Below are 15,169 nucleotides of genomic sequence, written 5' to 3' on the forward strand. Positions count from 1 at the left end.
CAAAAAAGCAGTTACAATTTCCATCTACTGCCAATGGTCACTCTGAATCTGGAATCAGAGTAATAGATGCTCACACTATTTACACAGCTAAAAGCTGAGTTGTGTTGGTTTTGTTTCTTTGTTTGTTTTTAAAGCACAGGAGATAAAAACGGATTATGTCCCAGTCTTTGAAGAACCTGGTTACTGACTAAGTAGCAGAGAGATTCTCACTCTTGCTCCATCCATTTCACAGGCTGTTGGAACAGGACCAGGCTGCTGAATACATTAGATCCAGCTGTGGCAGTTTCCCTGCTTGTAGTCACCATGGAGAAGTGACGAATCACATAAAGCATTAATTACATTGCAAGAACTCAGGGCAATATATGGAAGAGGTGGAATTATTTAGACATCTAAAGCTTAATTTCTTTCCAATTATGCCAATTAAGCATTAAAGAAGAAAAGCTAAGTAACAAAAAAAGAAAAGAAAGAAAAAAAGGAAAAACGTGTTAAAAATTTTGCTGAAGCTGTATGGAATCTTAGTTTTCCCTCATTCATAAAGTGTATTTCAAAATCCCAAACAAAACCAAAACTTAATTTCTAGCAGAATCTGCATTAAGTCAATTTTGGTTTGTTTTTCCTCTCTCTAGAATAAAACAATAAACTTCTACAATAGAGAGCTGTTTTCATTCTCAAATATTATTTGACTTTTTTCCTTTTGCAGTCAATTTAGTTCAATGTTCATTGCTACTCAGAGGAATAAACCAGTATGTGAGCCCAAACCCAACAAAATCTATGAGCTTTTACGTGAATGTATCTCTTCCTTAGTCTGTTTCAGTACTTTTTTTTATATATAAATGCATATATACCTATTTGAGCTAAAAAAAAATATTCCAGGACAGATGTATGTTTATTCTGAATGTGTCTCAAAAAAGACACATATTTTGGTAAGTATTTGAAACTGTCATCTGGCACTTCATCTACTGCTTTCTCTCATATCAGCTTTAATCTGTTCTTGAGGTCCTTAGATGTACACAAGTGCTTAAAAAGGTAAGTGAGATGGAAAATGTGCAAGGAAAGGCATTGCCCATGGCATACAGAACAAATTCAATCTGGTATCAGAAACCATCCTACTACCTTACTGCATGTTTCAGCCCAAACACTCTGATTTTTTTTTAGTTGTCCTAATGATCAAGAGCTGAATGATGTGCTGATACTGGTCAACAGCTCTGCAGAGATATCAAAACAGGTTTGCAGATAGACTCCAGACTTTCTCGTATGGAACATCCCACACAGGTAGGTAAGTATCATAAGAGAACCCCAGGGGATCTTCATGCATCTCTATTTATTTTAAGTCACTGTAACCTCGGGTCCAATCTACCTTATCAGTTTCACATCCTGCCACATGATCAGACATCACTCTGCTCAGTTATCTGGGACTGGCAGGCAAGATACTTTGGTACAGCTTATGCCATTTCCAACTGCCTTTTGATTATCTTTAACAACACTGGCCCCTGTATTTTCACCTGTTACCTCAGAAGATCTTTATTTCCTTGCTCAAACTCAGAATTCTCTGTATTTCTGTATGATTGATATTCTCTATGGTTTTCAGGTACATTGCCTAAAACCTTTTAAAAATAAAGTCTGCATGCAAGACAGAGACAGCGAATTATTTCTCTTAAAAAATATAACTAAATCAAAGCATGAGAAGACTTTCTCTCCCATTTTGCAAAAATAAAGACCAGACTGGTACCTAAATAAGGCAGGTAGTATGCTGCTTGCAGAGGAGTGTGCACCCCCAGGAGTGTATTTTTTACAGGAACTATGATTTGAAGGTGATTTGAGTTTCTCTGAATATAAATGTTACCAAGAGCACTTCTGGAGGTACCACTGTACACACTACCCACACGCTTGAGCAAATTATTTCCATTAATAGAACAAAACTGATTCTATGCTGTCTCACAGCTGTAACTTTTTAACAAAGATTAATCCTCATGTCTTCTCTTATGGAATTTGCAGAGCTGCCTGGCAACCTTTCCTAGTTCAAGTGATTAATTGATGCTTAAAATTTCATGTGGACAGCTTTGCAACTGATTCTACAGTTTTTGCTCCATGATTTCTCCTCACCAGAAAAGGAACAAAGGGCCATCACTTGGCCCTAAATAGCTAATTTAATATGATCATAGTTTAATATTGGTCATAGTTTGAGAACAGAGTTCCTTGTTCCTGATAACATTTTCTGTGAAAACAACTGTGGTACAAAACATTTTAAAATGAAAAGCTGTAAGAGTACATTAGTAAAACAGAAACTCTTGGAATGCAATTAAATTTAGAAACAAATCTTAGCAGAAGAACTAGGGAAAATAGTTTAAAGATAAATTGATTTATATTTTAAAGTTGTGCTTCTTATACTCTATAATGCATAAAGCCCCCATTCACAAGCTACTGGCTTCACAAACACTAGATTTAAACAAATTTGAAGTATACAATCGTCTGTTCTGAAAGTAAAGGCACCCATTTGAATGCAAATTGTGAAAAGTCAGAACTTCTGGCTTTCACATATTTATAAAAAGAGAGTAGAGTATACTGAAGAAAGAGAATAGGAAAAAAAACAAGAAATAAACATCCAGAATATGTTTATGCTCCAACAATCACTAATAAGCGAAACAGGATTTTGGAGACAGCAAAACCTAATCTGAATAATATACTTATGGGTGTTATTTGTGTTCAGTCCCATTATGTAATATTCTGTAATTTGAACTCACCTGGAAGAGACTTTATCAGATCTCTCCAGGAATCTTCTAGACTATAAAAAAAAAAAAAAAAAAAAAAAAAAAAAAAAAAAAAAAAAAAAAAAAAGCTGAAAAAGTGAACAGGTGCCATAGCACTAGTAATCCTTCTCTAAATCTCTGAAGGGCAACAGTGCAGAGCAGTCAACTATAAGGTCATTTATAAACATTCATTTTAAGGCATTGACAGCACATGTATTTGTGTGCTCCAAGACTGAATACTGATCTTGGCATTCTTATCAGTCTTGACAGAGCTTCCTTGAAATTCAAGATCACTCTTGCCATGTTCAAGATAAAGTCCGTATTTTAAACTTTAAATAACAAGTCCTACTGAGGCAAAACTCATCCTCGTTTGAGGCTTGTAAGAACTTTCTAGTTTTGCTTTGTTTCAAACATGGGAACCCCCAAGACCACCCCAAGCACTTGTAAAAGGTATTGCTCCATAAAAGAAACAATTGTCTGCCTAATTCTTCATTTCCGTTGATATTCAGAGATCCAAAAGAAACACAGGCATACATTTCAACCTAATGCTACACACTTCCAGGCTGCTACTCCAGGGGCCAACTTCCCCTGGATCCTGATAATTTCCCCTTAGGTAGTACCAACTCAAACACTGTAAAGTGCTGTGTTCTCTTAGCCCAAGTCAAGATTCTTTTCCAAGCTGCTTTTTCCAGTGGTGACTCAATGCCCACATATTTTACCACTACAAAGTCCTGATTTCTAGCAGCAGACATAAATGATTTTTATCATGTCATAAAGCCAGAAATCATCAGATGAAGATGATATTCCTCTACTTACAGTACCCCAGGGACACAAATACAGCTATTTGAAGAAGAAGCTGAAGCAACACAAACCCTCTTGATTGAGAGACTTGGTATTAAATGAAAGTGTCCCTATATTCTTCTTTCCTCAGCCACTTCTTTTCCCTCTTTTTCCAGATTCACTGTTCTGGAGATCAAGTCTGCTGCCACCTAGGACTTACTTACTGTTCCTTCTTAAATACTGATTTCAGGAAGAATGTTATCTGGCCCTTTTATAGGCTCAGTTTTTAACAAGGAAGTATCAGAAACTCTGATGAGACCACATGAACAAGGAGAAGCATGTTAGTCCTTCTTAAGGGCTATGTGCCAGCATTTTGAGGGTGACAGACTGAGCATATGAGATAATTGGTAACATACTGGATGACTTTGAGTAAACTGTGAACAAAGCACAGGTGTTGATCTTGCATTTTAAGCAGCAGACAATACTCTTTTTCTCTAGATGAAACCTGATACATCTACCTCTTCTACCTGTAAATCGTATCAAGAAGTTCTACCTAGGAGTAATTTTATTTTTCACTCTTCTCCCGTAAAGAAACCATGGTCCTGCACTAAGGCAGTAACTTTTTTTTCAGTGCCTTCTGAAACAAAACAAATAAGGCATGTATGCATTCATGTGCACACATGTACATCAGGGATGAAAAGCTACCTATTGGGTAGCTTCTGTAAGAGTATGATGAGACTTTCTAGTAGAGGTCTGACATTCAGAAGTCACAACAATGGGCAACACTGTCACCTCCCATCGTTATTATCTATGAATATTACATTTATTCTACAGTTTCTATGTTGACCAGCAAAATTCTTCAGTGAATCTTAACTATTGCTACGTAACTCCCAGGTTTTTCCATTATAGCATCTGATGAATAGCTGAATAGAAATAAAGTACTATAGTGACTTAGTCCTGGTCTGGCTTTATACTGCGGTTGAATACCAAGAGAAACACAGCAGTAAAAAAAGCAACAATGATTTTTACCTCTCATAATTTCTTTGGGCATTTGGACTCAGAAACCCAATAAGCCTGATACGCTTAGTGATGTTATTGCCCTACTACTTGCAGGAAACACCTCCCAGTACAGGAAGGTAATCTTTATTTTAATTCAGGAGTGAATCTACGAGTATCTCTTGATATTCAACACTTGATATCTCCAAAGCAAAATTTAGCTTATATTTACAATGCACAGCTACTGGAATAAAAATGCATTTGAAAATGGAATTGAGTGAAATTAATTAAACTGAAGATATAAATGAAAAAAAAAAAAAAAAAAAAAGCAAACCTGAAACCTATATCATCTTGATGTATCGTGAGGATTTCTCATCTGCACGACCTGAAACAAACACATTATGTAACTCCAAGTGGACACATCTTTCCCAAGAATGAGAAGTTGCTTTGTTTTTTGTTTTGAAATTTGTTGATGTCAAACAGTTTCCTAGCGTAAGCTAGGATTTAAAAATGGATCCCAAGTCAGATACTTCTTGAAGGAACAGACTGTGAATAGGGATGGGTTTCCTGAATGCTCCTGCACAATTTATTAGGATAAACTCAAGATCCAGATTTTGATCTTTAAACACTGCTACAGTTCTTTAGGTCAGGCAAAAATGACTGATGTAAAAGATTTCCTTAAGCCATTTGACAAATAAGTACTGCCTTAGCTTTCAGCTTTCTAGGATTTCAGACTGTAATCCCTCAATTCAAAGAACTTGCCAGCAGCAATGGGAGAGCCATTTCAAATAGCTTTGACCTCACAGTCTCAGCATCTTTTTTTTTTTTTTTTTACGTTATTGAAGCATGGCTGTATGTATATCAACATCAATAAAGTAAAAGCTTCACATTTTACTATCTCACATCCTCCCTAAAACATACAATTAATAGATTTTAAAGACAAGAAAAGACCATTGGACTCATCTGGTCTAACTATACTTAGAAAAAAATTCCATGTTTTCTGCATCAGCGCCCTAAATTTTGCCTGAATATAAAATAGCTTAAAAACAATATCCAGTTTAATCCAAAGAGTTCAAGCAAAGTATTCCTCTCAGCCCTATATTAAGATACAACAATGATAATTACTTTCATAAGTACCCTATTTCTAATCCAATATGGAACACAGTGAAGCATATATGAAATTCTCATCCTCTAATCCTATGAGGGACTCACATCTCCATGAGTAGAGAAACAAGACAAATATTTCATTTTACGTATGGGTATCTCTAGCTGTTGCCCCGCCATTTCTTTTCTTATGATCTTTATGCAAAGTCAGTGTAAGTTATAAATAGTCAACTGAACAAAAGGAAGACAGAACAGCTGATGCATCAGCACTACTAACCCTCACTTATGGCCAAAATGTAGACACGAAGACACCAAAATATACAGACAATTCTACTACAAGCTTTCGTTCTGCCTTTCACACAAGCAAATACATGGCTGCTTGTTCTCATTGAATATATATCAGCTTAGTATTCCTATTCAACTGTTAAGCTTATTGATTCCATTTACAGGTACTGAGGCAAAATAAAGCCCTGGAAAATGCATGCAGCATGCTGAGTTAGAGATCTGTGTGCAGGTTTAGAGCTACAGTCTTGCTGGGATCACAGAAACAAGGTTGAAGCGCAGCAATGAGGGGATACAGGCTCTTAAAGACAGGATGGGAAAATGAGGAAGAGGAGTTGCTTTTTATGTGAGAGAGCAGCTGGAATGCATGGAGATCTGTCTGCGGTTGGATGAAATTGGGCAAACTGAAGGTCAAATGGAGCTGAATCTGACCAGAAATGTCGCAGACTATGTGAAGAGCTTTTTTAAGTACACAGGTGACAAAAGGAAGACTAGGAAATACGTGGGCCTACTGCTTAACAAGATGGGGGACCTGGTTACACAAAACATGGAAAAGACTGAGACAGAACACCTTCTTTGCTTCAGTCTTTACTAATAAGAGCGACCTTCAGGAATCCCTGGCATCAGAGACCACAGAAGACTGGAGGAAGAAAGATACACCCTGGAAGATGATCAGCCCAAGGAATATTTAAGCAAAATGGACATATGTAAGTGCATGCACCCAGATGGGATACATGTGAGTGCTAAAGGAGCTGACTGATGTCTCCAAGGCCACTGTTAATAGTCTTTGATCAACTAAGGTGACTGGCACAAGTATCCACAGACTGGAGAAAAGCAAATGTCACTCCTATCTTCAAGAAGGGCTAGAAGGAGGACGCAGAGAAATACAGGTTGCTCAGGCTCATCATAATCCCTGGGAAGGTGATGGAGCAACTTCATTTACAGGCATATGAACAAGAAGCTTCTCAGAAGTAGTCATCATTGAAAAGTTTGTGCTGAGTGTAAATATTGCTTTGACACGTTCAAGTACAAAATGCAGTAAGTGTAGGCTGTAAAGGCTGTACAACTAAGACTTCTATTTTCCACTTAAGCATTTCAACACCAACCCTAAAACGTAAGATTATGTTAAAACTGAGTTTAAGAAGTAGTATCAGCTTGTACAGCCAACACCCTTGATTCATCCTGACTAAATGGCTTGTTTAAAACCTTGATGACAGGAGGGGTATAACCCAAAGACAAACTTTATGTAGCAATCTATATTCCTGAATTAAGTTGCCTCTATTTTTTCGAGGTTCATGCTTGAAATTTAGCCATTACACCAACTGGAAATACCAACAGAAAATGTTCCCAGTGTTCAAGCTTATATGTTGAGCTTCTTGGAGCTGACAAGAATTATATAGTAGCACCTGCATTTCCTACATCACCTAAGTTCACCTCACGTATGTTTTATATGTTAAAAATGTTAAATCAAACATACAACCATTTTTTCTGTTTCACCACTACTCTCATACTTTATGCAGTTCACGGATTGAAACTGGAAGTGTAGCAAAAGAGTAGGCAACCCACTTCTGTCAGTTCCTTCAATACACTGGACCTTATGGCTCAATGGACGAAGTTACTGAAGAATATGGCAGAATTGCTAACCAACCACTTTCCGTCATTTACCAGCAGTCCTGGCTGAATGGGGGAGGAGGGCCCAACTGACTGGAGATTGGCAAACAAAAAAGGGTAGATCTGGGGAACTACATGCCAGTCAGTGCCATGTCAATGCTTGTCAAGATAGATCATGGACCGGACCCACAGATGGCTCAGCTAAACCATGTGAAAAGTGTGGCAGTGGTTGGCGGCAACCAACATGGCTTCACAAAAGTCAAATTGTGCCTGACAAATTTAAATGAGTTAAACAATGGGCTCAGAGCATTAGTGGGTAAGGGAAAAGCAATCAGTGTCATCTACCTGGACTTGGGCAAAGTGTTCAACACTGTCCCACATGACATCTTGGTCTCCATATTTGAAAGGCATAGATTCAACGGATGGACCATTGAGTGGATAAGGAATTGGCTAGATGGTCACACTCAAAGAGTTGTGGCTCAATGTCCAAATGGAGAGCTCAAGGGTCATCACATTAAATGAATGCTGTTTAATGTCTTTGTTGGTGACACGGACAGTGGAACTGAGTGCACCCTCAGCAAGTTTGTAGGCAACACCAAGCTGTGAGGTACATTCAACACACTGGAAGGAAGAGAGGTCATCCAGAAGTACAGGTTTGAGAGGTGGGCCCATGCCAACCTCATGAAGTTTAGCAAGGAAAAGTGCAAAGTCCTGCACCTGGGTCAGGGCAATCCCCAAAACAATTACAGGTTGGAGGGAGAATGGACTGAGAACAGTCCCGATGAGAAGAGGAAGAATAATCAAGTGACTCTCTATACCACTCTTGTGAGAATTCACATGGAGTATGATGTCCATCTAAGGGAGCCCTCAACAAAGGAAGCACATGGAGCTCTTGGAACAAGTCCAGAGGAGGACCACAAAAACAATAAATGCTAGAGCACCTCTCCTACAAAGACATGCTGATAAAGTTAGGTTTGTTCAATCTGGAGAAGTCTCTGGAGACTCCTCATAGCCATCTTCTAGCACCTGAAGGGAGACTACTATAAAGCTATGGAAGAACTTTTTACAAGGTCCTATAATGATACGACAGATGGTAATGGCCTTAAGCTGGAAGAGGGTAGATTCAGGTTAGACATTACGAAGAAATTCTTTAGTGTGAGGGTGGTGAGACACTGAAACAGGTTGCCCAGGGAAGTTGTGGGCTCCCCCTCCTTGGGGGAAGTTCAAGACTAGACTGGATGGGGCCTTCAGTCACCTGCTTACAGCAGCAGTATTAGAACTAGATGGTCTTTAAGGTCCCTTCCAACCCATACCACTCTACAATTCTATGATTCCTATGATGCTATGAAATATGTTTCCCATCTACAAAAAGGTCTGGAAGGACAAGCTGGGCAACGACAGTCCTGTCAGTCTGACTGTGGTGGTGGGGAAGGTTATGTAGCAGACTGAGTGCCATTATGTAACATGTGCAGGATAATCAAGTGACCAGGCCCAGTCAGCATGGGTTTATGAAAGGCAGATCCTCCTTGATCAACCTGCTTGATCTCCTTCTATGACAAGGTGCCCTGCCTAGTGGATGAGGGAAAGGCTGAGAATGTTGTTTTCCTGGACTTCGACATTGTTCCACACAGCATTCTTCTGGAGAAACTGGCTGCTCATGGATTAGCTTAGTCTACTCTTTACCAAGTGAAAAACTGGATGGTTAGGGCCAAAGAGTTGTGGTGAATGGAGTTATATCCAGTTGGTGGCCGGTCACAAGCAGTGTTCCCCAGGGCTCAGTGTTGGGACAGTTCTGTTTATTGTTATCAATGATTTGGATGAGGGGATCGAGTGTGCTCTCAGTAAATTTGCAGATAATACAAAGATGGGAAGGAGCATTGATCTGCCTGAGGGTAGGAAGGCTCTACAGAAGGACGTGGACAGGCTGGATTGATGGGGCAAGGTGAACTGTACTTGAGCCACAACAACCCCATGCAACACTACAGGCTTCGGAAGAGTGGCTGGAAAGCTGCCCAGCAGAAAAGGACCTGGGGCTATTGGTTGACACTGAATATGAACAGCAGTGTACCCAGGTGGTTAAGAAGGCCATCTGCATCTTGGCTTATATAAGAAACAGTGTGGCCAGAAACACTAGGGAAATTATTATGTTCCTGTACTTGGCACTGTTGTGACTGCACCTCGAGTACGGTGTTGAGTTCTGGGCCCCCCACTACAAAAAAGCCAAAGCTTCCAAAGAAGGCCAACAACGCTGGTTGAAGGGTCTAGAGCACAAATCTTATGAGGAGCATATGACGGACCTGGGGCTGTTCAGTCTGGAAAAAAGGAGACAGAGGAGAGGCCTGTTTGCTCTCTACAATACCTGAAAGGAGGTTGTAGAGAGATTGGGGTTGGCCTCCTCTCCCTAATAAAATTTAGGATAAAGGGAAATGGCCTCAAGTTGTATGAGGGGAGGTTTAGGTTAGATATTAGAAGAAAGTTCTTCACTGAAAGAATCAAACAGCGGAGAAGGCTACCCAGGAAAGTGCTTGAATCACCATTTCTGGAGGTGTTTAAAAGATGTAGAGATGTGGTGCTTAGGAATATGGTTTAGCACTGGACTCAGTAGACTTAGGTTAATGGTTGGGCTTGATGGTATTAAAGGTCTTTTCCCACCGAAACAGTTATATGATTCTATGACTCATGTCATACAGTAAGTCTGATATACTGAAATACTAAAGAGAACCCCAGAAGCCAGTATTTTTAATGAGAGGATTATCCTTCCTCTTATAGAGCCAAGTGCTCCCCTCTTTGACCTGAAGCTCTTAATGCTGCAAATCCTGAGTACATGGTGGGTTTGACATCTCTCTGGAAAATAGCATCTGAGACACAAATGCCAATGATTGTTTTCACAGGTGCCAATACAATGATAGTTTTTGACACATCTTCACCTTCATATATCCCCAAGCCAGTGACACACAGGTTAATCAGTGCTTTAAGATTTAATCAGAAAGTGTTGAGAAAGAAGTTAATGTAGTGTGATGCAGATAAGGAACAACCTAACTGAAATGTATAAGAATGCTTCATGGTGATTCAAGAAATACACAACAGGAGAGGCAAGGAACGTAGCATAAGGCAGAGCAAAAAACCCATAATCATCAGTAACTCACCTTTAACTCTGATTAACTGCAAATGTTTGTCAATCAAGAATGGTTTAGCAGAAATCTTTATTTCCCAGTGGAAACCGACTTAACAAAGGAAAAACATAGTCTAAGGAAAACAACATTTATGGGATGTAGAGCCAGGGAGAGAAAAGCAACAGAGCACAGGCGTCAGTTCCTTCTTCCCTCCTGCCTTTCCTCTGTCCTTAAGACTGACAGCTCTCAAGAAGAGGCCTCTCTAAGGAATAGTAGCCATTTTGGCTACTCTTACCACTCCTCCTTCACCAGAAAGTAATTTGTTTTAACACATCATTGAAAAAACCCAGCATGATTTTTTCTCATTAGCAGCTACAAAAATGAAGGTTTTCATGGGTTTTTTTATTTGTTTGATTTTTAAACAGGGATAATTTCAGTTCAGATCTGTTGAGCTGGTTTTTACAGAAACTTATGGGAAAACCAACAAAACACAACATAAAACCAGATGAAGACATACAACATCTTACATAAATTAATCTCATGGCCTGAAGTCAAATTGCTAAGGCACCCTACGCAGCACTTTGGCAAGACCTTCCTTTGCTTCATGGGAATAGGTGAACCACTCAAGCACAGAAACAAGTCAGGACACGAACAGAGAAAAGAGAAAACTGATGGGAGGCCCTTGAATCTGCTCCTGGTGCTTTTTATTCAACAGTGTAGGCAGACTTGACGTGAGAAGCAGGTTAAAGAACTGCTCAGCATTAGGTGAGTTTCCTGCAAAGCATCTTGCTTAGCTTCAGCCACAGCATTTTAAGATAGATAAAGGCTAACTGGGGAGGCCAATAAGAACAATAAGAAAATATGACCAAAAAAAAGAAAAGACAAGCAGGTTGGGCATATTTTAGTGTAAAGCAGAAGAAACTAGATTGCAGGGAACTTCTCACTTGAAGATTTGTAAGAACTAGCTAGCTAGGTATGCATCAGGAAGGGAACAGATAAGTTTGTCTTCACCTGTCTTCACCTGAAGGCAGATGGAAAGAAGGACAGATCTCTTGAGGTAACTTCTAGCCCTGTATTTTCTGGGAGTTGGAAATGGACCTTGCAGAATAGCAACAGCTACCTATCCCAAAGAAAGACCCCCCCTGTAACAGTCCCATATTGAAAACTGTCCTTTTTCCAGAATGTTATGATTTACTCCCACTCTAAAAGAATTTTCACACTGCCAGAGCAGCAGAAGGACACTTTGGTGTCACTGATAATCAAGCCCAAAATATCAATCAAGTTCTTTATATGTATCTCTTGGATATAATAATATCTCTAGCACTAAAGGACTTCAGTTTTTAGGTTTTGATAAAATGCAATTAGATATTAGTGCTTTGAATAAAAGAGAGTTTTAAAAAGAAGGTTAAGACAGCATTAAAAAAAAATATTAGCATGTCAGTAGAGTATGAGCAGACAGCTCTTTAATAACACTGGACAGGGAATTTAAAGGAAAATACTCCAGAGAAGGAAATTAATATTCTTTCCAGTGGAATGATTTCTTTAAAGACAAAAATCAGAATTATGCAGGTCATTTTTTGTTTCAAAAGAATCACTTTGAAGGTAAAATACAATTACCCAAAGCAATTAAGAAGAAAAGAGAGAGAAAGAATACTCCCAGGGCCAAGTATGTAAAACTGAAAGAACTATTCACTTAAGGTATAATAATCCATTTTCCACTGAATTATATTTATTTAATATGAACATAATAGTGTGTAGAAGAGATGAATGGATTACAGGAGGAGGTAAAATGAAAGGTCTATAATGCTGTTCTTTGGAAAGCATCACCATTATCAAAGAAAACTTCTTGCTGCAAGTCAAACAGATCTCTGTTTGAATTCAAGATTAAGTTTTGCATGGCTCTTTGGGCAACTACTAGGAAAAAAGAAATACAGAATTACAGAGGAAATACACCTACCAAAGTCAGCAGTCCTTTAGGCTTCAGTCTCGGTTTTCACAGTTGTTGATCTCAGCCACCAAACTTCTCACAGGTGACAAAGGAAGATTTCTAATGTTAACTTTTACTTTAAGACTACAGCTTGTATCTCCAAGACTGGTCTTTATTTTGAAGGACAGAAGGAAACTGCCCTCCATCATATACTTGTCATATCATGAAAAACAAAATACGTTTCAGATTTTGCTCTATGAACAAAATTGTTCATAAATTTGTAAAATCTACCAGATACGAGTCTCATCCTTCACTCCAAAGAACCTTTATAAATGTCTTTGCTTTTATTAAGGTATTTATTTAGTAATTCTTGCTCAAAACAACTGGAAATGCTAAAGACAAGTACAAAGGTACCTTAGTAACCTCAGATTACACAATGTTTCATAGTTCCACCACAAAAATGAGAAACCACTTGAATGCAGTGCTTTGCATCACAATACCAGCTCAACACTTCTGGGGCAGAAACTTTGGATGTTTTACTAGTTTAAATGCCATGACAGGAAACAAGAACATATTCTCCTTTCAGTCATATTTTCTAACCTAGCATATGCATTTATAGATAATCTCTATACTTGCTTTTATTCATGAATGATGCCCTGATTCTAATTTAGAAGTAATTAAAAAATATAGACTTCCTTTTTTATTACCCATCTTACTTCAGAAAGCAAACATATTTCCTCTAAGGCCTCACAAGAAGGATAAAAAGCACATTTTTTTTCAGCTCCTGATGAGACGTATTAGATGTTCCTCTAGTCAACCCTTACAAAGCAAGTTTTTTAAAAGGCTGCATCAAAGGCCTAGCTCTGATGTATGTGGAAAGTAAGACAGACTGAGAACAGAGCCTTCAAGAGGAAAAAAAGACCTGTGGGTTTTTAAAAAATTGTATCTGGGAATAAAAATGAAATATATCATGGAGAAAATAGTATACTAGCTGCCACAGTTTATTAAAATACCATGCACAAAGCAGGCAGCTACTTCAGTAACTGAGCAGATCCTATTCCTCCATTTTTTACTCCCATCGAGAAGGGATTACTTTAATGACTTCATGTTTACTGTAACCATACCTGTCCTGATTTCCTTCTGTGATGTGATAGAGACGATTGGCACCTCCATCAGCACAAGCTCTCAGTGCAGCTACAAGTAAAGAAACAGAATGTAAATAAAATGGCATTACAAACAAAAAAAAAAAACCCAGCACTTACTACATTACTGGCATTTCTGTGTAAACTCAAGAGTTCACTTCAGTGTTGGGAGTAAAACTGAGAACTCATATGGCATTTAGCTTCCTATACTTGACTACTTCCCTTGTTTCTCTAACTGGACATTTGAATTGGTTTTATCAGACTAATGACAATCTTAATCTAACTCTGCCACTTTACTTTTCAAATAGCTTATTTCTATATATCCTAACCTATTGCTCAGTCAACTAACTACATGGGGGGCAAGTATTTAAACCTTCCAGGTATGAGCAGGTACTTGTCTAAAAAAGTGAGAACTTGCACCTTAAAACTAACAATCTTCTCACCCAGGCAAAAAGTTCACAATGGTGGCTCTAAAATGATCTGCATAAAAACTCAGGGGGGAGGGAAGTAGTGAGAAAAAAACACTACTTGATTTTTTCTTTCTTCCCATGACACAAAAATGTTAACTCTACTACAGGTCCTATACTGTCCCACGGAGAGGTAGGTTAGATTTTGGTTTTAAACCTTGAACTATCTGGGTACAAAAGGGAGAATAATTTTCAGTGCTTCCACATAACTTGGGAACTGTAAAGGGCATATGCCACTAATTCCAATTGATGTAAATAAGCACAGACATGCTGTTCTCTTTTTATCCTTTTGTTTATATAGACTTAAGTCAGAGAAAAGAGAAACATCTAACACTATTATTACAAATCAGATTTAAATTGGTATATTTTATTCATAAGCATCCCTATTAATCAGCATTTAGCTAGCACACAGTTCTTTCATATGATTTAAAAAATATGATAAGCCAATACAGACTGAAAATTACCACCTTGTCTTAGCAGTTTTTATCACTTCTGCCCTGAGATGCTCAAGTGAGATAACCACGGCACGAAAGATAAAAGAAGCTGAAGCTTTACATTAGCGCAGAGCATTCTTTCCAGGTCTGCCTGAAAATGGAGACTGACTGGTAGACCTCAGAGGGCTGAAAATCAAGAGGATCAGAGGGGATGAGGGGAAAGGGAAAAGCAGGAGAAACAAAGAAAAAAACCAGCCTGCTCAGGCTTTGGAAAAGAAAGCTACAAACAATCAGATCACATACTTCCTGCTGCTGAAAATACAATTTTCAGCTAAGCCACTTTGCTTTGGTGTTTATTTCTCAGCAAGAACCACCTCTCAGCAGCCATACAAACCTACATTTTTCCTTTTGGTACCCATTAGGTGGGCAATCTGCCTTTCCATCTAGCTTAGCCACACAGTTAACCAGCCTATACAAACTAGAACAACAATTTCATATCTATATCTGCTCTCATCTTTAAGCCATCAATATTGGCTTGGTGAACTCCCTCCACAGGGTATGTTCTG

The 15,169-nt window shown here is 38.6% G+C and overlaps 1 protein-coding gene across 2 annotated transcripts in view; it reads right to left on the reverse strand.

The window, feature by feature from the left end:
- Nucleotides 1-15,169, reverse strand: part of TPK1 (thiamin pyrophosphokinase 1) — a 299,665-nt gene that overhangs the window by 173,519 nt on the left and 110,977 nt on the right. For both annotated transcript variants that reach the window (XM_071736206.1, XM_071736207.1), the window contains one exon: nt 13,685-13,754. In XM_071736206.1, coding sequence (XP_071592307.1) covers nt 13,685-13,754 — 70 coding nt within the window. The remainder of the gene's footprint in view (nt 1-13,684; nt 13,755-15,169) is intronic.

This window comes from Heliangelus exortis, chromosome 2, assembly GCF_036169615.1.
Source record: "Heliangelus exortis chromosome 2, bHelExo1.hap1, whole genome shotgun sequence".
Classification (NCBI taxonomy): Eukaryota; Metazoa; Chordata; class Aves; order Apodiformes; family Trochilidae; genus Heliangelus; species Heliangelus exortis.